Genomic DNA, 27,685 nt, shown 5'->3' with positions numbered 1-27,685 from the left:
AAAAAAAAAAAAAAAAATCCTGGCCGGGCATGGTGGCTCACGCCTGTAATCCCAGCAGTTTGGAAGTCCGAGATGGGCGGGTCACTTGATGTTGGGAGTTTGAGACCAGCCTGACCAATATGATGAAACCCCGTCTCTACTAAAAATACAAAAATTAGCCGGGCATGGTGGCATGTATCTGTAATCCCGGCTACTTGGAAGGCTGAGACAGGAGAATTGCTTGAACCCGGGAGGCAGAGGTTGTAGGGAACCGAGATTGCACAATTGCACTCCAGCCCAGGCAACAAGCAAAACTCCATCTTTAAAAAAAAAAAAACAAAAAACCTGGCTGGGCGCGGTAGCTCACGCCTGTAATCCCAGCATTTTGGGAGGCCGAGATGGGTGGATCACCTGAGGTCAGGAGTTCGAGACCAGCCTGACCAACATGACAAACTCCGTCTCTACTAAAAAATACGAAATTAGCCAGGCGTGGTGGCGCATGCCTGTTATCTCGGTTACTCGGGAGGCTGAGGCAGAAGAATTGCTTGAACCTAGGAGGCGGAGGTTGCGGTGAGCCGAGATCGTGCCATTGCACTCCAGCCTGGGCAACAAGAGCGAAACTCTGTCTCAAAACAAACAAACAAACACAAAAGGTCCTGGCCTGCAGTCAATCCGTGGAATCATTGTACCTTCCCTTGAGGCCCCAAGTGAACTATTCCAACAGAACACTCTCATCCTTGAGTCTGTGGCACGACCCACTAGAATGGCGCTACAGGATCTTTTCTGTGAATGTCCTCCAACCCTCTTTCCATGGTGGGAAATTTGATCCTAACTAGGGCTAATCCAGCCTGTCCTTCTGCCTCAGCCCCCTATTTTCCTGTCCTCAGAGTCCCTGGAGCTTGTACTGTGTGGCATGTCCTTTCTTGCCTTCCCCACCTTGCTCAGCATTTTTCAGGTTCCCAATCGAATCCAAGCCCATGAATTCAGTTGTCACATCCTTCATCTTCCATCCGCGTCTCCTAATCTGTGTGTTCTTGCTTTCTTTCCTCGGAGCTCTGGACTGACCCGACAGCCCGTCTTCATGTAGCGGTACCCTCCTGCCTCCATAGCCCCCAGTCCCACCCCCATCCTACCAATTAGGCCACCAGTTGGCCTTAACTCCTTGATTAATTTCCTGGGGCTGCCATAACAGGTCACCAGTGGGTGGTGAACTTGATGGCTTCAGTCTAACAGGAATTTAATTCACACAGTTCTGGAGTCCAGAAGTCTGAAACCAAGGTGCTGACAGGGACACGCTCCCTCTTCCAGCTCCTGGTGATTCCAGGCCTTCCTTGGCTCGGCCTCCAGCTTCACATGGCCTTTTCCCTCTTCTTTTTTGTCACTCACCAGAACACCTGTCATTGTATTTAGGGCCCACCTTTTTTTTTTTTTTTTTTTTTTTTTGAGGCGGAGTCTTGCTCTGTCGCCCAGGCTAGAGTGCAGTGGCGCGATCTTGGCTCACTGCAAACTCCGCCTCCGGGGTTTATGCCATTCTCCTGCCTCAGCCTCCGGAGTAGCTGGGACTACAGGCGCCCGCCACCACGCCCGACTAGTTTTTTTGTATTTTTTTAGTAGAGACGGGGTTTCACAGTGTTAGCCAGGATGGTCTCGATCTCATGATCTCGTGATCCGCCCGGCTCGGCCTCCCAAAGTGCTGGGATTACAGGCTTGAGCCACCGCGCCCGGCCTTAGGGCCCATCTTGAGTTCAGAGTGATCCCACCTCAAGACCCTTAATTACATCTAAAAAAACACTTTTTCAAATAAACTGTCATAAGTACAGGTCCTGGGGGTTAGTATGTGGACATGTCTGTTGGGGGCCCACCATTCAAGCCATTCAGCCCATACTCCTCCTCACCCCAAGAGTATGCTGGCGTCCAGGTGCAGTGGCTCACACCTGTAATCTCAGCACTTTGGGAGACCAAGGCAGGAGGGAACTCTTTGAGCCCAGGAGCTGAAGACCAGCCTGGGCAACACGGTAAGAACCCATCTCTACAAAAATAAAATAAAAATATTAGCCAGATGCAGTGGTGCATGCCTGTAGTCCCAGCTACTTGGGAGGCTGAGGCAGGAGGATCACGCGAGCCCTGGAGGTTGAGGCTGCAGTGAGCTGTGATCCTGCCACTTTACTCCAGCCTGGATGAGAGAGCGAGACCTTTTCTTAGATAAAAAGTACCCTGGGACTCCCGCCAACCCTGCGGGCCATTTAGCCTTCCCGCTAGCTGAGAGGAACAGTCTAGGAACCCCCCTTTGCTACTGGGTTTCTCTTCCCGGATCCGCCACTGAAGCACGGGGCGGGTGGGTCCCACTAGCCTGCAGTCTGCCCTTCCGACTGTAGCTGTCTGCTAATTAGAGGAGCCGCAAGGTGATGGAGGCATCCTGAGGCTGTATCTGAGAACCATCATGTGGATCTCCACAATGGGCACAGAGCTTATTAACATAAGCTCTGATGGGAAGGGTTCTGATGGGGAGAGGCCCAAGAGTCACCCTATGAGGTGGGGAAACTAAGGCCAAGGGTAAGCAAAGGGACTTGCCAGAGATGCCACAGCCAATGAGGGGCTGACTGCCCAGGGCGGTGAAGTAGTAGGGGCAGAGTGAGGGGCTTGTATTACCCTGACTGCAGAGTGAGGAGGGAGAGGCGATGGCTGAGCAGAGGCTGGGGGGGTGGCAATCTCTACACAGAGGCCCAGGCCGTCCCAGAGGTGGCGTTGACAATGGGAGACCCTCTCTATCCCCTCTCAGAGCAGCCCCGGATCACACCTGAGATCATAGCATTGTGTACACGGGCGACCATTCCACCTGGGCCTGCTCTCGGGAAGCTGCAGGTGAAAGTGGGAGGGCCGGGCTTTCCCCCACTTCCGTCCTCACCTCCCTTCTCTAAGGAGGTAAATATGGCCCGGACCAAGATCTGCCCAAATAGAAAGCCAGGAAACAGGTTCTGAAACAGCTTTTCTGTTCTGTTCTGTTCTTTTCTATTCTTTTCTTTTTTTTTGGAGACAGAGTCTAGCTCTGTCACCCAGGCTGGAGCGCAGTGCTGCGATCTCGGCTCACTGCAGCTTCCACCTGCCAGGCTCAACCAGTTCTCCTGCCTCAGCCTCCGGAGTAGCTGGGATTACATGCGCCCACCACCCACGCCTGGCTAATTTTTGTATTTTAGTGGAGATGGGGTTTCACCAGGTTGCCCAGGCTGGTCTTGAACTCCTCACCTCAGGTAATCCACCCGCCTCGGCCTCCCAAAGTGCTGGGATTACAGGTGTGAGCCACTGTGCCTGGCCTGAAACAACATTTCAGTTCCTTCTGGAAGAGGGGGAGAACTTGGAGCAGAGGGAACTGATCGAGTGGGTCCTGAGTGGGGCTATGTTTAAAACTGGGAGTGACCCAGGCCGCGCATGGTGGCTCATGCCTCTCATCCCAGCACTTTGAGAGGCCGAGGTGGACGAATCACATGATGTTAGGAGATCGAGACCAGTCTGGCCAATATGGCGAAACCCCGTCTATACTAAAACTACAAAAATTAGCCGAGTGTCGTGGCACATTCCTGAATCCCAGCTACTCGGGAGGCTGAGGCACGAGAATTGCTTGAACCCAGGAGGCAGAGGTTGCAGTGAGCTGAGATCATGCCACTGCACTCTAGCCTGGGTGACAGAGTGAGACTCTGTCCCACACACACACACACACACACACACACACACACACACACACACACACAAAGACAGAGGTGGGAATGTGAAGACAGGCAGGAGCTCCAATTCCTGACCCCAGCGCCATCCTGACCCAGATGGAGTGCTGCTCTCCCATCTCAGAGACTTCGTACTCAGTCCTGCCCTGCCCTGACAGGCGGCCAGTCCTCATGGGCAGCAGGGCCATCTACTTCCCCCACTGCGGTGCCAGGGGTGGCCGGGGTGTGTGGAAATGGAAAGAATGTCCTCTCAAAATGCAGGAGGCCAGAGGATGGTTCACTGCTCGTGTGTTCTACTAGCTAAAATTGTGTATACCTTGCAATGTGGGGAGAGGGGTTAGAATAAATTTGTAAATGAAGCTGATTGTCTTCAAGTTGATGCATTCTTTTTTCATATTTAAAAAGTCCTTGGGGCTGGGCGCGGTGGCTCACGCCTGTAATCCCAACACTTTGGGAGGCCAAGGCGGGTGGATCACCTGAGGTCAGGAGTTCAAGACCAGCTTGACCATCATGGTGAAACCTCGTCTCTACTAAAAATCCAAAAATTAGCCAGGCATGGTGGCGTGCACCTGTAGTCCCAGCTACTCAGGAGGCTGAGGCAGGAGAACCACTTGAACCCGGGAGGCCAAGGTTGCAGTGAGCCGAGATCATGCCACTGTACTCCAGCCTGGGCAACAGAGCGAGACTCCATCTCTAAATAAATAAATAAATAAATAAAGTCCATGTCAACCTTAGGAAAAAATATCCTTTATTCTTTCACTCGAAAAACTCACTGAGGTGGTGCTGCACCTGGGCATGGACCCAGTGTCCTTGGTGGAGCATCTCCCGTAAAAAAAAAAAACTCACTGAGTTACCCACTCTCTGCCCCACCCCGTGCTGGGGTCACAGCGGTGACAGAGGCAGCCCCAGCCCTGCCCTCACCCAGTCTTACTTACAGATGCTCACACATACATTTATTTTCCAGTGTTCCCTGCCCCACCCCATAGTTGTTTAGGAAGCAGGGGCTGGGCTGAATGCAGACTCCCCTCTCCAGAGTGACTGAGGACTATAAAACCATTCATCCCAGCTCACAAAACCCTGGGAGGTGCCCTGAGGGCTGTGCCTCTCCCATCTCCTGGTAGGCTGTGCTGTCCCCCTTGTTGGTTTCTCTGTAGGGCATGCCCTTGCCTGGAGCGGGGAAAGATGGCTGAGAGCCACCCCAGGAGAAAATGGGCTTTACATAAGCCCCAACCTGATCTGTTGGCCCACGGAGCCACTCTTGGGCCATTCGCTGTGTTCCTGAGTGGCGGGCTTGGGTCCCCAGTGGCAATGGCTTGTAGCTGGAGTCGGTGTGGACAGAGAGAGGAGAAGCATGGCATCTCTGAGTGTATTGAGGATCGACTGCGCCAGGCTCCGTTCTAGTAGCTGGGAACCAGTTGGGAGTAAGCAGAGGCCCTCACTGGAGCTGACATTCTAGTGCCAGAGAACGGCAATAAAGAAGAAAAGAGTGGCCGGGCACGGTGGCTCATGCCTGTAATCCCAGCTCTTTGGGAGGCCAAGGCAGGCCGATCACCTGAGGTCGGGAGTTCGAGACCAGCCTGACCAACATGGACAAACCCTGTCTTTACTAAAAATACAAAATTAGTAGGGCGTGGTGGCGCATGCCTGTAATCCCAGCTACTCAGGAGGCTGAGGCAGGAGAATCGCTTGAACCCGGGAGGCGGAGGTTGCAGTGAGCCAAGATTGCACCGTTGCACTCCAGCCTGGGCAACAAGAATGAGACTCCATCTCAAAAAAAAAAAAAAAAAAGGGAAAGATCTAATCCAGCATGGGGTGATGAGCACTGAGAGGAATAGAGGCAGGGGAGGAGTTCCGGACTCATGGGCACTGCTGATCTGGACAGGTGGGCAGGGAGGAGGCAGCGCTTCAGATGGAAGGATACAGAGGGCTGTGAGTATCTGTGAAAGTCCTAGGACAGATGTGGCGTTGGCCTGTTCCTGGAACAGCAAGAGGTTCTGGCTGTCAGAATAGAGCAGTGGCTCACTGACCACCAAGGCCTTCGGGCCAAATCAAGGGGGCCCTTGCTACCTGTCTTTGTAAATAAAGAACCCAGGCGCTCATTCGTTTCCATGTTTTCCGCGGTTGCTTTTGCAGTACAGTGACAGAGCTGAGTATTTGCACAGAGATCCTAGGGCCCTTGTACTCTCTGGCCCTTTACGGAAAAAGTTTACCCTCCCCTGGAATAGAGTAAGCGAGGGGAGAGGCTGGGCGAGGGGTCCAGGCAAGCAAAGGCTGCCCCTTGCCTTGATTGGCACAACTGTGGAGGTCATCCCAGCTCTGGAGCCCCCACAGGATCACTCAGGCCTCTGCTTCCACCGCATCTGGCTTCAGCTTCCCCCTCTGCGGAGTCCTCCCTCCCTCCCTCCTTCCCCACAGGAAATATCCCCAGCGCTCAGCAGTAACCCCCACTGCGCGCAGATTTCAGAACCTCCACCTCAATCTACAGCCATGTGCCACAATAAGAAGCAGAGTTTTAGGCCAGGCGCGGTGGCTCACGCCTGTAATCTCAGTATTTTGGAAGACTGAGGTGGGAGGGTCACTTGAAGTCAGGAGTTTGAGACCAGCCTGGCCAACATGGTGAAACCCCGTCTCTAATAGGAATACAAACATTAGCCGGGTGTGGTGGTGCACATCTGTAATCCCAGCTACTTGGGAGGCTGACATAGGAGAATTGCTTGAGCCGGGGAGTTGGACGTTGCAGTGAGCCAAGATTGCACCACTGCACTCCAGCCCAGGTGCCAGAGCGAGACTTGGTCTCAAAAAAACAAAAACAAAAAAAATTAGCCCAGCATGGTGGCACACACCTGTAGTCCCAGCTACTTGGGGAGCTGAGGCAGGAGGATAGCTTGAACCCAGGTAGTTGAGGCTGCAGTGAACTGAGATCACGCCCCAGCCCTCCAGCCTGGGGGACAAAGTGAGACCCTGTCTCAAAAAAAAAAAGCAGAGTTTGTATAATCCATCGTGTGCATATGTATACAATAATTTACAATTCTATGTATTTTAAAAGTGTACAATTCATGTATTATGTGACATACAATGGAATATAATATGTATTTTATGTCATGTGTAACATAAATCGTATATTATATGTAGTGTATATGCTTATGTACATATCATTGGAATGAAAGTTTCATTAAATAATTACCCTTAATATTTGCAGTTCGGTTTTTTTTTTTTTTTTTTTTGAGACAGAGTCTCGCTCTGTGGCCCAGGCTGGAGTGCAGTGGCCGGATCTCAGCTCACTGCAAGCTCCGCCTCCCGGGTTTACGCCATTCTCCTGCCTCAGCCTCCCGAGTAGCTGGGACTACAGGCGCCCGCCACCTCGCCCGGCTAGTTTTTTTTTTTGTATTTTTTAGTAAAGACGGGGTTTCACCGTGTTAGCCAGGATGGTCTCGATCTCCTGACCTCGTGATCCGCCCGTCTCGGCCTCCCAAAGTGCTGGGATTACAGGCTTGAGCCACCGCGCCCGGCCTGCAGTTCGGTTTAATATTTCCTATTTTATTATATTCTATTTCATGAAGAATAACTACAGATATATGTGCATTGTATATACTTAACATATATTATAAATGTATGAAACCCATTATGTGTGTTCTATAACACATTGATGATATGTTAATATCATACATTATATGTTATATGTCTTGTTAGAATAAGTTTCTCTGAATAATAATTGCTCTTATGTGTGATGGGCAACTGTTAACTTTTTTTTTTGAGACAGAGTCTCGCTCTGTTGCCCAGGCTGGAATGCAGTGGCACAATCTCAGCTCACTGCAAGCTCCGCCTCCCGGGTTCACACCATTCTCCTGCCTCAGTCTCCCGAGTAGCTGAAACTACAGGCGCCCGCCACCATGCCTGGCTAATTTTTGTATTTTCAGTAGAGACGGGAACTGTGTTAGCCAGGATGTTCTCAATCTCCTGACCTCGTGATCCACCCACCTTGGCCTCCCAAAGTGCTGGGATTACAGGCGTGAGCCGCCAGGCCAGGCCAACTTTGTTACTTTTTATTCTCCTTTATTTTGTTTCTTAAAGAAAAGCATGGCCTGTCACACCTGTAATCCCAGCACTTAGGGAGGCCTAGGTGGGAAGATTGCCTAATCTCAGGAATTCGAGACCAGCCTGGGCAACATGGTGAAACCCCATCTCTACTAAAAATACAAAAAAGTTATCCGGGTGTGGTGGCGGCGCCTGTAGTCCCAGCTACTTGGGAGGCCGAGGCAGGAGAATCGCTTGAACCCGGGAGGCAGAGGTTGCAGTGAGCCAAGATCGCACCACTGCACTCCAGCCTGGGTGACAGAGTGAGACTCCGTCTCAAAAAAAAAAAAAAAGAAAGAAAGAAAAGCATGTACATATGATGTATGTGTTATACAAACCTGTATAACGTGGGCTGCATTGGGCCAGCGTAAAGACTAAATTTTACTCTGGGAAGAGACTTTTAAGCTGGGATTACACGTGTGAGCCACTGTGCTCAGCCTCTGTTTTTTGTTTTGTTTTGTTTTTGCTTGTTTTTTTGTTTTTGTTTTTGTTTTTTGTTTGTTTGTTTGTTGTGTTTTGGAGAGGGTCTTGCTGTGTCACCCAGGCTAGAGTGCGGTGGTATAATCACAGCTCGCTGCAGCCTCAGCCTCCCAGGCTCAAGCAGTCCTCCCATGTCATCCTCCAGAGTAGTTGGGACTATAGGTGTGCCACAGCCACACTCAGCTAATTTCTTAATTTTTTGTAGAGATGGGTATCTCTTTATGTTGCCCAGGCTGATCATGAACTCCTGGGCTCATGCCATCCACTTGTCTCAGCTCCCAAAGTGCTAGGATTACAGGTGTGAGCCACCACAACCAGCCCCTTTTTTCTCTGTTTTGAAGTAGACTCCCATCCTGCCTTGTCTTGATTTCCTTTATTTATTTATTTATTTTTTTTTTTTTTGAGATGGAGTCTCCCTCTGTCACCCAGGCTGGAGTGCAGTGGTGCCATCTCGGCTCACTACAACCTCCGCCTCCCGGGTTCAGGTAATTCTCCTGCCTCAGCCTCCTGAGTAGCTGGAATTACAGGCGCCTGCCACCACACCTGGCTAATTTTTGTTTTTGTTTGTTTGTTTGTTTTTGTTTTTTTGAGATGGAATTTTCCTCTTGTTGCCCAGACTGGAGTGCAATGGCACGATCTCAGCTCACCACAACCTCCGCCTCCCGGGTTCAAGCAATTCTCCTGCCTCGGCCTCGCAAGTAGCTGGGATTACAGGCATGTGCCACCATGCCCGGTTAATTTCCTATTTTTATTTATTTATTTATTTATTTTGAGACAGAGTTTCGCTCTTGTTGCCCAGGCTGGAGTGCAATGGCATGATCTCAGCTCACTGCAACCTCCACCTCCCAGGTTCAAGCGATTCTTCTGCCTCAGCCTCCTGAGTAGCTGGGATTACAGGCATGCACCACCACGCCCAGCTAATTTTGTATTTTTGGTAGAGATGGGGTTTCTCCATGTTGGTCAAGCTGGTCTCGAACTCCTGACCTCAGGTGATCGGCCTGCCTTGGCCTCCCAAAGTGCTGGGATTACAGGTGTGAGCCACTGCACCTGGCCAAAGTTTGTATTTTTAGTGGAGACAGTGTTTCATCATGTCGGTCAGGCTGCTGTCGAACTCCCGACCTCAGGTGATCCTCCTGCCTCGCCCTCCCAAAGTGCTGGGATTATAGGCGTGAGCCACCGCGCCCGGCCCCCATCATCCCTTTTTATGGCTGAATAATAATCCATTGTAAGGCTAGAGCACAGTTTGTTTCTTCATACCTCTGTTGAACGTTGTTGGGGTTGTCTCCGCCGTGTGGTGGCTATGAATAGGGCTGCTATGAACGTGCATGTAGCGTGCAGTCTTTTTAGGCTTAGATCGTTTGTCTCGAGAGCTGTGAAGCATCATGGGAAGGGCATGGGCTCTGATCCCAAAATGCCTGGAGTCAGTCCCTAGCTCTGCCTCAGTAGGGTGAGCTTGGGCCAGTCACTGGGTATCTTGTGCCTGATAACAGAACTTCCTTTGTAAGGTTATTATGAAAGTGAATCAATCAATACATGCAGAACACTTAGGAAGCTGCTTAGCACAGAGTAAACAGTTGCAAAATGACTCTGCGTTGCCAGCAACAGGAACCTTCCTGGGCTAACTGAAGCAGAAAAAGAACTTACTGGAAGGATATCAGGTAGCTCACTGGCTAAGAAAACCAGCAGGAACCTTGACAGGTTTATAGTTAGAGATGCCGATTCTGTAACAGAGACCCAAGATGTGTAATGATACTGAGTGAATGGAGTTTACTTCTTGCTCTTAAAACAGTAACGTTGGCCAGTTGCAGTGCTCACACGTGTAATCCCAGCACTTTGGGAGGCTCAGGCAGGAGGATTGCTTGAGCTCAGGAGTTGGAGAACAGCCTGGGCAACATAGCAAGACTCCTCCTCTACAAATACAAATAAATCATAAAAATTAAAATACAGCTGGGCACAGTGGCTCACGCCTGTAATCCCAGTACTTTGGGAGGCCAAGGTGGGCAGATCACTTGAGGTCAGGAGTTCGAGACTGGCCTGACCAACATGGTGAAACTCCATCTCTGCTAAAAATACAAAACTTAGGCGTGGTGGCGTGTGCCTGTAATCCCAGGTACTCAGGGGGCTGAGGCAGGAGAATCACTTAAACCCAGGAGTTGGAGGTTGCAGTGAGCCAAGATCGCATGACTGCACTCAAGCCTGGGCAACAGAGCGAGACTCTGTCTCAAAAAAAAAAAAAATTAAAAATAAAAATAAAAATAGGCCAGTCATGCTAGCTCATGCTTGTAATCCCAGCACTTAGGGAGGCCAAAGCTGGAGGATCGCTTGAGCCCAGGAGTTTGAGACCAGCCCCTGGGCAATATACAGAGATGCTATCTCTACAAAAATACAAAAGTTAGTCACACGTGGTAGCTTGCTCCTCTAGTCCCAGATACTCAGGAGGCTGAGGTGGGATGGCTGCTCGAGCCGGAGAGTTGCAGCTTGAAGTGAACTGAGATTGTGCCACTGCACTCCAGCCTGGGCAACAGAGTGAGACCCTATCTCAAAAATAAATAAATAAATAAACAAACAAAATAAAACAGTGAAGTCATGGGCCGGGCACGGTGGCTCACACCTGTAATCCCAGCACTTTGGGAAGCCAAGGTGGGTGGATTGCGAGGTCAGGAGATCGAGACCATCCTGGCCAACATGGTGAAACCTGTCTACTAAAAATACTGAAATTAGCTGGGCTTGGTGGCGCGTGCCTGTAATCCCAGCTACTTGGGGGGGCTGGGGCAGGAGAATCGCTTGAACCAGGGAGGTGGAGGTTGCAGTGAGCTGGGATCGTGCCACCGCACTCCAGCCTGGTGACAGAGCGAGACTCCATCTCAAAAAAAAAAAAAAAAAAACCAAAACAGTGAAGTAATGTACCACATAATGAGGTTTCTGTCAACAACAAACCGCATATACAACAGTGGTCTCGTAAAATGATAATAGCGTATTTTTACTGTACCTTTTCTACGTTTAGATGTGTCTAGACATGCAAATACTTACCATTGTGTTGTAACTCCCTGCAATTTTCAGTACAGTCACATGCTGTTTAGGTTTATAGCCTAGAAGCAGAAAGCTCGACCACGTAGCCTAGGTGTGTAGCAGGCTACACTATCTAGGTTTGTGTAAGCCCACTCTGTGATGTTTGCACAATGACGAAATCACCAAACAATGCCTTTCTCAGACTGTGTCCCTGTCATTAAGCAATGCACAGCTGTACTAGCTGGGAACAGGTTGGCAGGGCAGCCCTCCTCCTCCACACTGTCATTCAGGGACTCAGGCTGTTGCAACTCTGCCATCTTCAGTGTGTTTATTTCAAGGTCCCCCTGGGGATGGTCTTTGTGAGGACACAGCATGGCTTGTATGGACCAGGGCTGGAAGTAACCCACTTCACTTGGCTGGCTTATTTTTCCTAGAACTTGGTGCCCTGACCACACCTAACTGCCCCTAACTATAGTCCCTGGCTGGGCAGCCACTTCTCAGCAAGGAGTCTGTCTGTTGGGTTGCAACGAGCATGAAGCACTGGGGGACTCCAAGGTCAGAGGGCTGTCAGCACCATGGGTACCACCCCCTACCACTGCCCTGGACCTACCCCACCCCCTAATATGGATCCTAGGGGTCGCTTTGTATCCTTGAAGCCTTCCCCAAGATTTCAGGTTCAGGCCAGGTATGGTGGTTCACACCTATAATATCAGCACTTTGGGAGGCCGAGGTGGGAGGATCGCTTGAGCCCAGGAGTCCAAGACCAGCCTGAGAAACATCGTGAGACCCTGTTTCTATAAAATGTTTCAAAATGCGCCAGGTGTGGTGGTGCGTGCCTATAGTCCCAGCTACTCAGGAGGCTGAGGCAGGAGGTTTGCTTGAGCCCAGGAGGTCGAGGCTTCAATAAGCCATCATTGCACCACTGCACTCCAGCCTGGCTAGCAGAGTGAGACTCTTTCTCTAAAAAAAATGTATCTTGCTCCTCCGCCGCCCAAGATGCCGAAAGGAAAGAAGGCCAAGGGCAAGAAGGTGGCTCTGGCCCCTGCTGTCGTGAAAAAGCAGGAGGCCAAGAAAGTGGTGAATCCCCTGTTTGAGAAAAGGCCTAAGAATTTTGGCATTGGACAGGACATCCAGCCCAAAAGAGACCTCACCCGCTTTGTGAAATGGCCTCGCTCTATCAGGTTGCAGCGGCAGAGAGCCATCCTCTATAAGCAACTGGAAGTGCCTCCTGCAATTAACCAGTTCACCCAGGCCCTGGACCGCCAGACAGCTACTCAGCTGCTTAAGCTGGCCCAGAAGTACAGACCAGAGATAAAGCAAGAGAAGAAGCAGAGGCTGTTGGCCCGGGCCGAGAAGAAAGCTGCTGGCAAAGGGGATGTCCCCACTAAGAGACCACCTGTCTTTCGAGCAGGAGTTAACACCGTCACCACCTTGGTGGAGAACAAGAAGGCTCAGCTGGCGGTGATTGCACACGACGTGGATCCCATCGAGCTGGTTGTCTTCTTGCCTGCCCTGTGTCGTAAAATGGGGGTCCCTTACTGCATTATCAAGGGGAAGGCAAGACTGGGACGTCTAGTCCACAGGAAGACCTGGACCACTGTCGCCTTTACACAAGTGAACTCGGAAGACAAAGGCGCTTTGGCTAAGCTGGTAGAAGTTATCAGGACCAATTACAACGACAGATACGATGATATCCATCGTCACTGGGGCGGCAATGTCTTGGGTCCCAAGTCTGTGGCTTGTATCGCCAAGCTCAAAAAGGCAAAAGCTAAAGAAGTTGCCACTAAACTGGGTTAAATGTACACTGTTGAGTTTTCTGTGCATAAAAATAATTAAAGTACAAATTTTCCTTCAAAAAAATTTATCTTATTTATTTTGTTTTATTTTTTAGTAGAGACCAGGTCTCCCTGTGTTGCCCAGGCTAGTCTCAAACTTCTGGACTCAGGTGATCCTCCTGCCTGGGCCTCCCATAGTGCTGGGATTACAAGCCTGAGTCGCTACACAAGGCCCCAATTAAATGAAGGGTGACTATGTATCCAGCCAAGAACAGTGGACCTCCCAGACCCCCTATAGTACAGGATGGCTATGTGGAATGGGGGTTCTGTAAAATTCAGTGACTTTTCCATAAAAAGTGACAGATTAGACACACACTTCCTCTGACACCCCCTGCCCCCATCTCCTGCCTGGAAGGAGGCTGTGATGCCAAGGGGCAGCAGGCATCTTTTGGGCATGTGGCTAAGAGCCCCGTAATGAGGAGGGTAGGGCTGAACCAGGAGCCTGGGTTCCCGGTGACATCCTATGGCAGCCTTCTGGTTGTGGGAGACTAGTCCCCATACGGGGAAGCCATGGGTTTCTCCAGTTTCTGTTGCAGGCTGTTCCTGACTCGGACTCACAGCAGTGGCGTGTCTCCAGTCCAACAGAGGGGTTTAGATTCTGGAAAATCAAAAACCTCAGAAATACAGACATTCATTCCTGAGGTCTCTGAGTTAGGCGGGATCCACTTGGGCCCAGCATGGAGACTGTGAACCCCACCTCCCCACCCACCCCCCCTACCCTTCATGACAGCATTTGCCAATTCCAGTGAGAGAGGTCCTGGACCCCGGTGTTCTGGCCTTTTTGCTTGTTTGTGTTTTGAGACGGAGTCTCTCTCTGTCACCCAGGCTGGAGTGCAGTGGCGCCATCTTGGCTCACTGCCACCTCCACCTCCCAAGTTCAAGTGATTCTCCTGCCTCAGCCTCCCAAGTAGCTGGGATTACAGGCACCCTTCACCACGCCCACCTGATCTCAGGTGATCCACCTGCCTTGGCCTCCCAAAGTGCTGGGATTACACATGTGAGATGCTGCGCCTGGCCTTTTTTTTTTCTGAGACTCACTCAGTCACCCAGGCTGCAGTGTAGTGGTGCAGTCACAGCTCACTGCAGCCTCAACCTCCCAGGCTCAAGCAATCTTCCCACTTTAACCCCCCAAGTAGCCGGGACTACAGGTATGAGCCACCGCGCCCTGGCCTGTTTTGTTTGTTTAAACAGCTTTATCAAGGTATAATCTACACACCATGAAACTCACCCTTTGTTTTCTTTTCTTTTTTTATTTTTTATTTTTCTTTTTTTTATTATACTTTAAGTTCTAGGGTACATGTGCATAACATGCAGGTTTGTTACATATGTATACTTGTGCCATGTTGGTGTGCTGCACCCATCAACTCATCAGCACCCATCAACTCGTCATTTACATCAGGTATAACTCCCAATGCAATCCCTCCCCCCTCCTCCCTCCCCGTGATAGGCCCCGGTGTGTGATGTTCCCCTTCCCGAGTCCAAGTGATCTCATTGTTCAGTTCCAACCTATGAGTGAGAACATGTGGTGTTTGGTTTTCTGTTCTTGCGATAGTTTGCTGAGAATGATGGTTTCCAGCTGCATCCATGTCCCTACAAAGGACACAAACTCATCCTTTTTTATGGCTGCATAGTATTCCATGGTGTATATGTGCCACATTTTCTTAATCCAGTCTGTCACTGATGGACATTTCGGTTGATTCCAAGTCTTTGCTATTATGAATAGTGCCGCAATAAACATACGTGTGCATGTGTCTTTATAGCAGCATGATTTATAATCCTTTGGGTATATACCCAGTAATGGGATGGCTGGGTCATATGGTACATCTAGTTCTAGATCCTTGAGGAATCGCCATACTGTTTTCCATAATGGTTGAACTAGTTTACAATCCCACCAACAGTGTAAAAGTGTTCCTATTTCTCCACATCCTCTCCAGCACCTGTTGTTTCCTGACTTTTTAATGATTGCCATTCTAACTGGTGTGAGATGGTATCTCATTGTGGTTTTGATTTGCATTTCTCTGATGGCCAGTGATGATGAGCATTTTTTCATGTGTCTGTTGGCTGTATGAATGTCCTCTTTTGAGAAATGTCTATTCATATCCTTTGCCCACTTTTTGATGGGGTTGTTTTTTTTCTTGTAAATTTGTTTGAGTTCTTTGTAGGTTCTGGATATTAGCCCTTTGTCAGATGAGTAGATTGCAAAAATTTTCTCCCATTCTGTAGGTTGTCTGTTCACTCTGATGGTAGTTTATTTGCTGTGCAGAAGCTCTTTAGTTTAATTAGATCCCATTTGTCAATTTTGGCTTTTGTTGCCGTTGCTTTTGGTGTTTTAGACATGAAGTCCTTGCCCATGCCTATGTCCTCAATGGTATTACCTAGGTTTTCTTCTAGGGTTTTTATGGTATTAGGTCTAACATTTAAGTCTCTAATCCATCTTGAATTAATTTTTTTTTTTTTTTTTTTTTTTTTTTTGAGACGGTGTCTCGCTCTGTCGCCCAGGCTGGAGTGCAGTGGCCAGATCTCAGCTCACTGCAAGCTCCGCCTCCCGGGTTCACGCCATTCTCCTGCCTCAGCCTCCTGAGTAGCTGGGACCACAGGCGCCGCCACCTCACCCGGCTAATTTTTTGTGTTTTTAGTAGAGACGGGGTTTCGCCGTGTTAGCCAGGATGGTCTCGATCTCCTGACCTTGTGATCCGCCCGTCTCGGCCTCCCAAAGTGCTGGGATTACAGGCTTGAGCCACCGCGCCTGGCCGAATTAATTATATTTTTAATTTTTTAATTTTTTTGAGACAGAGTCTCGCTCTGGCACCCAGGCTGGAGTGCAGTGGCATGATCTCAGCTCACTGCAACTTCTGCCTCCTGGGTTCAAGCGATTCTTCTGCCTCAGCCTCCCGAGTAGCTGGGACTACAGGTGCCTGCCACCACACCTGGCTAATTTTTGTATTTTTAGTAGAGACGGGGTTTCACCATGTTGGTCACAATGGTCTCAATCTCCTGACCTCGTGATCCACCTGCCTCGGCCTCCCAAAGTGCTGGTATTACAGGCATGAGCCACTGCGCCCGGCCGAAACTCACCCATTTTAAGGGTACGATTTGATGATTTTCAGTAAACTGACATGGTTATGCAACCATCTCCACATTCCAATTTCAGAACATTTCCATCATCTCCAAAAGATCCCTCACGTTCATTTGCAGTGACTCTCCATTCGCCTCCTTCCTTCATCCCCTAAAAATCACTGATCTCAATAGATTTCTGCCTCAATAGATTGCATTATTTGAGCATTTCATATAAATGGAGTCATACAATGCATGGTCCATTTTATTGCATGAATATCTCATTCCTTTTTTTTTTTTTTTTTTGAGACAAGGTCTGGCTCTGTCACCCAGGCTGGAGTGCAGTGACACGCTTTCTGCTCACTGCAACCTCAACCCCACCCCTGTCCAGTAGCTGGGACTACAGGCACACGCCACCATGCCGGGCTAATTTTTGTGTTTTTTGACTGGGTGCAGTGTTCATGCCTGTAATCCCAGCACTTTGGGAGACAGAAGTGGGTGGATAGCTTGAGGTCAGGAGTTTGAGACCAGCCTGGGCAACATAGTGAGACGTCAGCTCTACAAAACATACAAAAATTAGCTGAGCGTGGCAGAAAAAATAAAAACATTAAAATTCTTTTGTGATGTTTTTGTAGAGAAGGGGTTTCACCATGTTGCCCAGTTTGGTCTTGAACTCCTGGGTTCAAGCGATGAGTAGCCTCCCAGAGTGCTGGGAATACAGATGTGTAAGCCACTGTACCTGGCCTATGTTTAACTTTTTAAGAAACTGCCTGGGTGGCCGGGCGTGGTGGCTCATGCCTGTAATCCCAGCACTTTGGGAGGCCAAGGCAGGTGGATCACGAGGTCAGGAGTTCGAGACCATCCTGGCCAACATGGTGAAACCCCATCTCTACTAAAAATACAAAAAATTAGCTGGGCGTGGTGGTGCGTGCCTGTAGTCCCAGCTACCCGAGAGGCTGAGGCAGGAGAATTGCTTGAAACCAGAGGGCGGAGGTTGCAGTGAGCCGAGATCGTACCACTGTACTCCAGCCTGGGCAACATGAGCAAAACTCCATCTCAAAAAGAAAAGAAAAAGAAAAAGATACCATCCTCTTTTGTGAGTCAAGTCATTTTCCACTGGGTTCTCTACCTTTCCCCTTTTGATTGGCAGGAGGTTTCTGTATGTCCAGAATTTGAGTTATTTGTCAGATTGATGTATTGGCATCAATTTTCCACTGGCTTCTCTACCTTTCCCCTTTTGATTGGCAGGAGGGTTCTCTACCTTTCCCCTTTTGATTGGCAGGAGGTCTCTGTATGTCCAGAATTTGAGTTATTTGTTGGATTAATGTATTGCCATCAATTTTCCACTGGGTTCTCTACCTTTCCCCTTTTGATTGGCAGGAGGTCTCTGTATGTCCAGAATTTGAGTTATTTGTCAGATTGATGTATTGCAATACATTTTCCACTGGGTTCTCTACCTTTCCCCTTTTGATAGGCAGGAGGGTTCCTCTACCTTTCCCCTTTTGATTGGCAGGAGGTCTCTGTATGTCCTGCATTTGAGTTATTTGTCGGATTGATATATTGCAAATGGCTTCTTCCAGTCTATGATTTGCCTTTTCCCTCTCTTGCTGGCATGTTTTGAAGAATGAAAGTTTTTTTTTTTTTTTTTGAGACAGAGTCTTGCTCTATTGTCCAGGCCTGAGTGCAGTGGCACCATCACAACTCACTACAGCCTTCAACTCTCGGGCTTACATGATCCTCGTAGCTCAGCCTGCTGAGTAGCTGGGAGGCGGAGGTTGCAGTGAGCCAAGGTTGCACCACTGCACTCCAGCCTGGGCGACAGAGCGAGACTATATTTCAAAAAACAACAAACAAAAAAGAAGTTCAAGACAAGCCTGACCAACATGACAAAACCCCATCTCTAATAATTTTTTTTTTTAATTAGCCTGGCATGGCGGCAGGTGCACCACCATACCCGGCTAATTTTATTTATTTTTTGTAGAGATAGGGTTTCACCATGTTGCCCAGTATGGTCTTGAACTCCTTCTCTGAAGCAATCCTCCCACCTTGGCCTCCCAAAGCACAGAGTTTATAGGCATGAGCCAGTATACCCAGCCTCCTACTTTTTTGTTTTTATATAAAAGTGTTATATTTGTGTCTCTCATATTTTGATCAGCAATCCCTGTGTAATAAATTTTTGTGTATTATGTGAGGTAGATGTTAAAGTTTATTTTTTTGTCTGCGCATATTCAGGTGATCCAATGACATGTCTGGAAAAGGCCATTCTTATCCCGCTGCACCACAGTGTCACTTTCGTCACAAGTCATATGACTGTGCATGTGTGAATATTTCTGGATTCTCTACACTTTACCATTGGCCTGTCTATTCATGTGGAAATGCCACCCTGTTTTGATGATTATAGCTTTATGATAGCTTTATATCCGGTAGTGTAAGGTTTCCAGTTTTTCTCTTCAATGTTACTATTCTTGGCCCTTTGCGTTTCCATACACTTTTTTTTTTTTTTTTGAGACAGAATTTCACTCGTCACCAAGGCTGGAGTGCAGTGGTGTGATCTTGGCTTACTGCAACCTCTGCCTCCCAAGTTCAAGCTATTCTTCTGCCTCAGCCTCCCTATTAGCTGGGATTATAGGTGCCCGTCACCATGCCTGGCTAATTTTTTTGTATTTTTAATAGAGATGGGTTTTTGCCCTGTTGGCCAGGCTGGTCCTGAACTCCTGACCTCATGTGATCCGCCTGCCTCAGCCTCCCAAAATGCTGGGATTACAGGTGTGAGTCACCGCGCCTGGCCCACATTTTTTTTTTTTTTTTTTTTTTTGAGACGGAGTCTCGCTCTATCACCCAGGCTGGAGTGCAGTGGCCAGATCTCAGTTCACTGCAAGCTCCGCCTCCTGGGTTTACGCCATTCTCCTGCCTCAGCTTCCCGAGTAGCTGGGACTACAGGCGCCCGCCACCATGCCCAGCTAGTTTTTTTGTATTTTTAGTAGAGACGGGGTTTCACCGTGTTAGCCAGGATGGTCTCGATCTTCTGACCTCATGATCCACCCATCTCGGCCTCCCAAAGTGCTGGGATTACAGGCTTGAGCCACTGCGCCCGGCCCACATTTTTTTTTTTTTTATTAATTTTTTTTTTGAGATGGAGTCTCGCTCTGTCACCCAGCTGGAGTGCAATCTCGGCTCACTGCAACCTCCACCTCCTGGGTTCATGCAATTCTCCTTCCTAAGCCTCCTGAGTAGCTGGGATTACAGGTGCATGCTACCACGCCTGGCTAATGTTTTTATTTTTTCATTAGAGACAGGGTTTCACCATGTTGGCCAGGCTGGTCTCAAACTCCTGACCTCAGGTGATCCGCCTGCCTTGGCCTGTCAACTTACTGGGATTGCAGGTGTGATCCATCACACCCGGCAAGAAAACCAATTTCTAACAGGTTGTGGCAGCAGGCACCTTTAGTCCCAGCTACTCAGGAGGCTGAGGTGGGAGGATCTCTTGAGCTCAGGAGATCAAGGCTATAGTGAGCCATAATTGTGCTATTGCACTCCAGCTTGGGTGAGAGAGTGAGAGTTCAACTCTTAAAAAAAAAGAAAGAAAAAGAAAAAACAGTTATTATGTTCAAACAACTACATTGTGTATGTACAATTAAAATAATTTATAAACAAACTATATGACTAAGAAGAATAAGAACTAATTAGGCTGGGCATGGTGGTTCATGCCTGTAATCCCAGCACTTTGGGAGGCCAAGGCAGGTGGATCACTTGAGCCCGGGAGTTCGAGACTAGCCTGAACAACATGGCAAAACCCTGTCTTTACAGAAAATTACAAAAATTAGCCAGGCATGGTGTTGCATCCCTGCAGTCCCAGCTACTCAGGAGGCTGAGGTGGGTGGATCACTTGAGGCTGCAGTAAGCTATGGTTGTACCACTTCTCTCCAGCCTGGGTAAGAGACTGAGACCTTGTCTCAAAAAAAAAAAAAAAAAAGTAAGAATTAATTTATCAAGATCACTGGATATAAGGTACAGAAATCAATTTATTGCTATAATCAGTACCAGCAACAAACAAATAGAAAATGAAATTTGAAATGTTGCCATCAAAATAGTATCAAAATATCTAATGCATAGGAATAAACTGAATTTATATGCAGGTATCTATTCTGTAAACTACAAAACATTATTGAGATGAATTCCTTAAAGACCTAAATGAAGAGAATACCATGTTCATGGATTGCATTGACAGGAAAATCTTTTCCTCTACCAATCTAGATCCCTGTTGTTGGGAACCTGCGAATTAATTAACAATAGACAGATCAACAGGTGGAGAGAAAAAGTTTATTTACACATTAGGCAAGGGAACTCTGTAATGAGTAACTCATTGAATAGCTGGAAGTAAAGGTTTATTTACCGACTTAATAAAAAGGGGTTCAGGCTGGGCGCAGTGGCTCACGCCTGTAATCCCAGCACTTTGGAAGGCCAAGGCAGGGGATCACGAGGTCAGGAGTTCAAGACAAGCCTGGCCAACATAGTGAAACCCCATCTCTACTAAAAATACAAAAATTAGCCGGGCATGGTGGCGCGTGCCTGTAGTCCCAGCTACTTGGGAGGCTGAGGCAGGAGAATCGCTTGAACCTGGGAGGCAGAGGTTGTGATGAGCCGAGATCACGCCACTGCACTCCAGCCTGGGCAACAGAGCAAGATTCCATCTCAAAAAAAAAAAAAAAAAGAAAAGAAAAGATAAAGGGGTTCAGTAGAAAAGTATGGATAGTTCTATTATTTTCCGCCACCATGTCTGGCTAATTTTTGTATTTTTAGTACAGATGGGGTTTAATTATGTTGGCCAGGCTGGTCTGGAACTCCTGACCTCAGGTGATCCGCCTCAGCCTCCCAAAGTGCTGGGATTACAGGCATGAGCCGCAGTGCCTGGCCTCTATTGTTTTCCTGTGTGATTTTTAATTCTAATAGAGATGGATAGTCTGTCTCCTTTCTGGAATTTGCAGAAAACTCCCTCGGAGGGGGTTAATGGCAGTTGTATTTTCAGGAGGCTCTCCTTTAGTTCAGTAAGAGAAGTTTAGAGAACATTTCAAGTGTTTTCACTGTAAAGTAATCTTTGTGCCAAAGCTGTGGATTCCTTCATTTGGAAGGTTCAATATTGTAAAGATATCATCTTATAAACTGATTTATAGATTCAAGTCAATCCCAATTCTATGCCAAAAAGTGTGTGTTTGTATATTTGTGCATGTGCATGTGTGTGCAAACTGACAAACTGATTGTAGAATTCACATGGATTGAGTCTGACTTATCTCCAGGCCAGAGTCAGAGGTGACAACCTGCCCACTGCTTAACGGTGGCTGTGGTGGACACATTTTATTTTGTAAAAATACAAAAACTAGCCGGGCGCGGTGGCTCACGCCTGTAATCCCTGCACTTTGGGAGGCCGAGGTGGGCGGATCACGAGGTCAGGAGATCGAGACCATCCTGGCTAACACGGTGAAACCCCGTCTCTACTAAAAAAAAAAAAAATGCAAAAAATTAGCCGGGCGAGGCGGCGGGCGCCTGTAGTCCCAGCTACTCGGGAGGCTGAGGCAGGAGAATGGCGTGAACCCGGGAGGCGGAGCTTGCAGTGAGCCGAGATCGCGCCATTGCACTCCAGCCTGGGCGACTAAGCAAGACTCTGTCTCAAAAAAAAAAAAAAAAAAAAATAGAAAAACTAGCTGGGCGTGGTGGCACATGCCTGTAATCCCAGCTACTAGGGAGGCTGAGGCAGGAGAATCGCTTGAGCCTGGGAGGCAGAAATTGCAGTGAGTGGAGATAGTGTCATTGCATTCCAGCCTGGGGGAGAAGAGCAAAACTCCATCTCAAAAATAAAAATAAAAATAAAAATAATCCTAGGGCTGGGCACAGTGGCTCATGCTTGCAATCAGCACTTTAGGAGGCTGTGGTGGGAGGATTGCTTGAGGCTGGAAGTTTGAGACAAGGGTGGACAACATAGTGAGACCCCATCTCTTTTAAAAAAAAAAAAATTTTAAAGCCCAATGAACACTAAACTTCCCTGTATGTTTGGACATTTTATAATCAAATTTTAAATAAAGACTATGAAAATCAGGGGAAAAAATAAGTTCTGAAAAGTCAACAAAACCTCCCACTGGTGTAACAAAAAGGAGCAATGAAAAAAACAGGAAAGGCAAATGAGATCAGTGCAGGGTGGCGTTCCAGACTGGGAAGGGGTAGGAGAAAGGTAGGAGAAAATGGAGAGGAGGCAACGGATAAGACACAGTTAGGGGGTCACCGAGACCACCTTCACTTCTGATATTGACTGCAAGCCCAGGAGTCTCCAAGACCACCATCAGTTTCAGTAATTTGCTAGAAAGACTCACAGAACTCGCTAGGGTCAGTTATTCTCATGGTTGTGGCTCATTACAGTGAAAAGAATCAGATTACAATCAGCCCAGGGAAGAAGTCCATGGGTCCAGGAGAGTTCCAAGTGCCAGTTTAAGGACCTGGTGCAGTTGTGGACAGCACTAACTTCTCCCAGTAATGATGAGAGACATGATATCACCCATCAGGGAAGTCTCCCTGAGCCTCGGTGTCCAGGGTTTTTAATAGGGATAGGCATGTGGATAAGGCTGACCACTTGTGTGGCTCCCCTTAGATTCTAGCCCCTCCAGAGGTTAAGCTGATACCACATGGCCCAAAGCCCCTACCATAAATCACCACTATTAGCACAATCCATTTGGTGTGGCCCAAGTCCCCAGTTTAGGCTGTACATTCCAAGAACTAAAAAATTACCTCCCAGGAGTAAAAGGCAAAGGTCAGACCTCTATTTGGGTGAGGTTAATCCTTTACTGAGCAGACAAGAAAAATTCAAGGGCTAAAGAGAGAAACAGGATTTGGATAGAAGATAGTTTAAAGTAGTTTAAAGTAAGGGGAATGAGAAAAGCATCCATCTTGGTGTAATGTCAGTGCCACAGGGGTGACAACAAGCCTCTCTGCCTTTATACATCATGGAACCAGGCCACCAAACTGCTGAGGAATAGGATTTAGAACTAGTCATTCTGGGGCTAGAATTTATCATCTAATCTAATGTGAAGGTGGAAAAAGATATTTCAGATATTCAAGGACTCAAAACACTGAGGTACTAAGCATCCTTTCTGCGAAAGGTATTTAGGGATATACTCCAGGAAAACTAGAATGAAATTCAACAAAGAGAATGCAAGTTTCTCAAAACAGGAGGAGCGATATGAAGGAGAACAGTCCTGCAGCAGCCCAGAGAACAGCCAGTGTGTCCATGAGTATTTATTTAATAAACAGAATAGGAGCAAACATCTGGATGATCTTAGTCCCATGGTGAATTTTTGTGGGTTGCATAGTTTGAGAATCATCATTCTAGGAAAAACTAAAACCTTCATACAGTAACATCAAAGTTGAAATAAAAGAAAACAAAAATGTGGCACGATATGAAGTAGTGAGTACAGCTGGTATTTAATGATAATGCTTCACACACCACTGGTTTAGTGAAATAAAAATACATCTTCATTATGGATCTACAGGATTAATATTTCCATAACCTTCATATTTTACATTGTCTATATTTTCAATTTCAGGCAGCACAAAGCATTGCACAAAGCAATTACATAGGTTACTGATAAACAGTAAAAAAAATAGTCTGGGCGTGGTGGCTCACGCCTATAATCCAGCACTTTGGGAGGCTGAGGCAGGTGGATCACTTGAGGTCAGGAGTTCAAGACCAGCCTGACCAACATAGTGAAACCCTGTCTCTACTAAAAATACAAAGAAAAAAAAAAAAAAAGGAGCTGACATGATGTCGCACGCCATTGATCCAAGCTACTTGGGAGGTTAAGGCACCAGAATGGCTTGAATGTGGGAGGCAAAGGCTGCAGCGAGCCGAGATCATACCACTGCACTCCAGTCTGGGGGACAGAGTGAGACTCTGTCTCAAAATAAATAAATAAATGATAAATAAATAAATAAATAAATAAAGGCTGGGCGTGGTAGCTCACGTTTGTAATCCTAGCACTTTGGGAGGCTGAGGCAGATGGATCATTTGAGGTCAGGAGTTCGATACCAGCCTGGCCAAGATGGTGAAAACCCGTCCCTACTGAAAATACAAAAATTAGCTGGAAATTGCTTGAACCTGGGAGGTGGAGGTTGCAGTGAGCTGAGATGGTGCCACTGCACTACAACCTGGGCAACGGAGCAAGACCCCGTCTCAATAAAAAAAAAAAAAAACATACATACATAAATAAAAATAAACAGTAAAAGAATAAAAATAAAAACCACTTGTAAAAATTGGGAGGGGAAAGGGTAGGAGGTAGAATATGTGACGAATTCCAGGTAGTTCATGAGGTTGGAGGGGAATGCAGTGAAAAATCAAGTTACAATTTTTTTTTTTTTTTTTTAAATAGAGTCTCGCTCTGTCTCCCAGATTGGAGTACAGTGACATGATCTCGGCTCACTGCAGCCGCTGCCTCTCGGTTTCAAGCGATTCTCCTGCCTCAGCCTTCAGAGTAGCTGGTATTAGAGGCATGCGCCATCACACCTGGCTAATTTTTGTATTTTTAGTAGAGTCGGGGTTTCGCCATGTTGGCCAGGTTGGTCTCGAGCTTCTGACCTCAACTGAGCCACCTGTCTCAGCCTCTCAAAGTGCTGGGATTACAGGCGTGAGCCACCGCGCCCAGCGAAGTATGAATTCTTGATGGAATTAAGAGTTAGCCTCAGGGCTGGGCACACCTGTAGACCCAGCACTTTGGGTGGCTTTGGCAGGAAGATCACTTGAGCCCAGGAGTTCGAGACCAGCCTGGGCAACGCAAGGAGACCCCGTTTCTACCAAAAAAATTTAATAATTAGCCAGGCATGATGGCGCGCACACCTTGTCCCAGTTACTCTGGAGGCTGAGGCAGGAGGAGGCGGCCCAGGAATTTGAGGCTGCAGTGAGCCGTGATCTCGGCACTGCACTCCAGCCTGGACGATAGAGCGAAACCCTGGCTCAAAAGAAGAAAAAGAAATAAAACAAAAGAGCATCAGCATCTTCTGTGTTTATAAAGATGCAAAAGCTGACACTCCACCTTCACGTGAGTAAGTCATTAGTTAAGCAAGTTTTCCCTAGAGGATTCTGGGTGTGAGGCCTGCGCTTGTCTTCGTTAAGGCTCCCCCTCCAGCACGCGTCCGATTGTGGTGACCACATCCCCATTGCTACATTGGGGACATCGAGGCACAGAGGGGCTGAGCTTGCAGGAGGCTGCCCTGCAAAAGATCCCTGACTCCAGTCTTTCCCCGCAGTGTACCACTGGCTGGAGATGCGGACCAAAATGCGCATCATGGGCTTCAATGCCGCTGCCGTCAAGCCGCTGAACGAGGGGGCAGCCGCCGAGCTGGGCGCGGAGCTGCTGGGTGAGGGCATCATCTTCATCACCGCCTGCAGCTGCCTGATGCTGGAGTACTGGCGCCACCAGTTGAAGCAGCGCCGCAAGGAAAAGGAGCGACGCATTGCCAGGGAGTCGCTGCAGGGCGAGGTGGGCCACTTGGGGCTGGCGCTCGAGGAGCTGCAGACGCAGGTGCAGGCCACGCAGATGCAGCTCGCCCTGGAGGAGCTGCGCGCTCAGCTGCAAGAGGTGCGAGCCCACCTCTGCCTCCGAGACCCGCCGCCTGCGCCCCCAGTTGTGCCGGCGTCGGAGAAATAGGAGGTCTCGGGGCCCTGGTCTTGGAGGTGACTACTGCCTGGACTGCGAAGTCTCCGTCTTGGCCTATTCTCCGCACTGTCCCATCTTGGACAGGCCCAGCTGACACCACTCAGTCCTTCGAGGGCGCCGCAGAGATGCTGGGCTGAAGCCGACCAACCTCCCTACTAAACTGCCCCAGTGGTACCTTCCACTGGGACTCCCCGCCTCCTGCAGGTGGAACGTTCCAAGAAGGACCCCGCCCTCTCCCACCCCGCCCCTGCCAGCGCATTGGTTGAGCACTTTGGAGAGGCAGCATCTTTTATCAGACCCCACCTCCATCCGGCTAGGTAGGCCAGCAGGACGTCCACCACTTTTGGCAAAAGAAAATTGGATTCTGCACCTGGATTTAGCCACCTCTCATTCTGTCACCTGCACCCTCACTCACCTGAGTGGAGCCTTCCCCTAGGACGCTTATCTTTTGCACCAAACACCCACTACCTCCACCTCATTGGTACAGACCATTGTAAAAATGCACAAAGTTCGTACGGACTTCCTGACTCGCCCCCTTCCATCTACCTCAGTCTTAGGGGGAAGGGAGGTGGGGGTGAATCCTGCACAGGGTTAGCTCCAATAAGTCAGCACCCTGTGGCTCCTGACCTTAATCCATCTTAGTACCTGCCATTGGCATCCTCCCCTCCCTGAGTGGATCGATCCAACAGAACCCCCCTCTTCTTCCACCTATGGCGCACCCTACTGGCATGGCTATGCTGGGTCTTCCAGGGCGACGCCTCCCAGCCTGGCATTCTGTAGTCTGTTCCAGCAGGACGTGGCCTTTTGGGAGGAAAAACCCATCTTGACCAGGGATAGTCCATTCTAGCTCACCAGTCCCCAGTCCTGGACCTACTGCCACTGTCCTTTTATCTGGTCATCCCTCGCTGTCCTCTTCAGTTGCCTTTGCTAGGGACCGGCCTGTCCCTCTACTACCTAAGTCATCGTCAGTTCGCCCAACTTCCCTCCAAATCTGCCCCTCAGAGTACTCAGGGATCGCCCTTTTTTCCTGCCTTTGGCCTGGCCCAGGTCTCCCTCCGCCCTCCTTCATGCAAAGGCCTCCTCCAGGGGGACTACCCATCCCTCAGCCCTGAGGTCCCCCTGTCCAAGCGGGATATTCCACCAGGCCATATGACCTACCCACCCGACAACTGAAGGGGGCGTGGGTGAGCTCTGTGACTCTGAATGCTTTTTTACATACACTGTCAGCGTGTTATAATTAAAGGAGCTCTGGGGTAAAGATCTTAAGAATGTGTCTTAGAACCATGATGTGCGTCTGCAAAATGTCATTGAAATTAGGAAAGAAGGTCGGACACAGTGGCTCACGCCTGCAATTCCAGCACTTTAGGAGGCCAAAGCAGGAGGACTGCTCGAGGCCAGGAGTTAGAGACCAGTCTGGGCAACATAACAAGACCACATCTCTACGAAAAACAAAAATATTAGCTGGGCGTCGTAGCAAGCGCCTGTAGTCCCAGCTACTTCGGAGGCTGAGGCAGGAGGATCCCTTGAGCCCAGGAATTCAAGGCTGCAGTGAGCTGTGATCCTGCCACTACACTCTGGCCTGGGTGAAAGAGCAAGACCCCAACACATTTAAAAAAAAAAAAAAAGGAAAGAAGCTGGGAGAGTGGTAGAGTAGAGGCAGAGAATCATCTTATGAGCCCTTTCCCAAATCAGAAACTGAGGCCTGGGGTAAGCAAATGGACTTGCCCAAGGCCACACAAAGTGAGGCTTCTTCTGCCCCTCCTCCCCCCAGGGTGGTGAAGGGCAGGATGGGATGGGGAGGAAATGGCCTCCTAAGGGGCATGAGGAGGGAGGCTAGAGGGGC

At 48.7% G+C, this 27,685-nt stretch overlaps 1 protein-coding gene and 1 pseudogene across 1 annotated transcript in view; both read left to right on the top strand.

The window, feature by feature from the left end:
- OPA3 (outer mitochondrial membrane lipid metabolism regulator OPA3) overlaps positions 1-27,105 on the top strand; it is a 60,382-nt gene extending 33,277 nt beyond the window's left edge. The window contains exon 2 of the mRNA XM_065534617.2: positions 25,433-27,105. Within this exon, the coding sequence (XP_065390689.1) occupies positions 25,433-25,833 (401 nt within the window). The 3' untranslated portion in view covers positions 25,834-27,105. The remainder of the gene's footprint in view (positions 1-25,432) is intronic.
- On the top strand, positions 12,238-13,118 carry LOC107128253 (large ribosomal subunit protein eL8 pseudogene; annotated as a pseudogene).
- Positions 27,106-27,685: the final 580 nt, after the last annotated feature.

Source organism: Macaca fascicularis, chromosome 19 (genome assembly GCF_037993035.2).
Source record: "Macaca fascicularis isolate 582-1 chromosome 19, T2T-MFA8v1.1".
Lineage (NCBI taxonomy): Eukaryota > Metazoa > Chordata > Mammalia > Primates > Cercopithecidae > Macaca > Macaca fascicularis.
The sequence above is the reverse complement of the archived record's forward strand: the minus strand, read 5'-3'. Positions and strand labels throughout refer to the sequence as shown.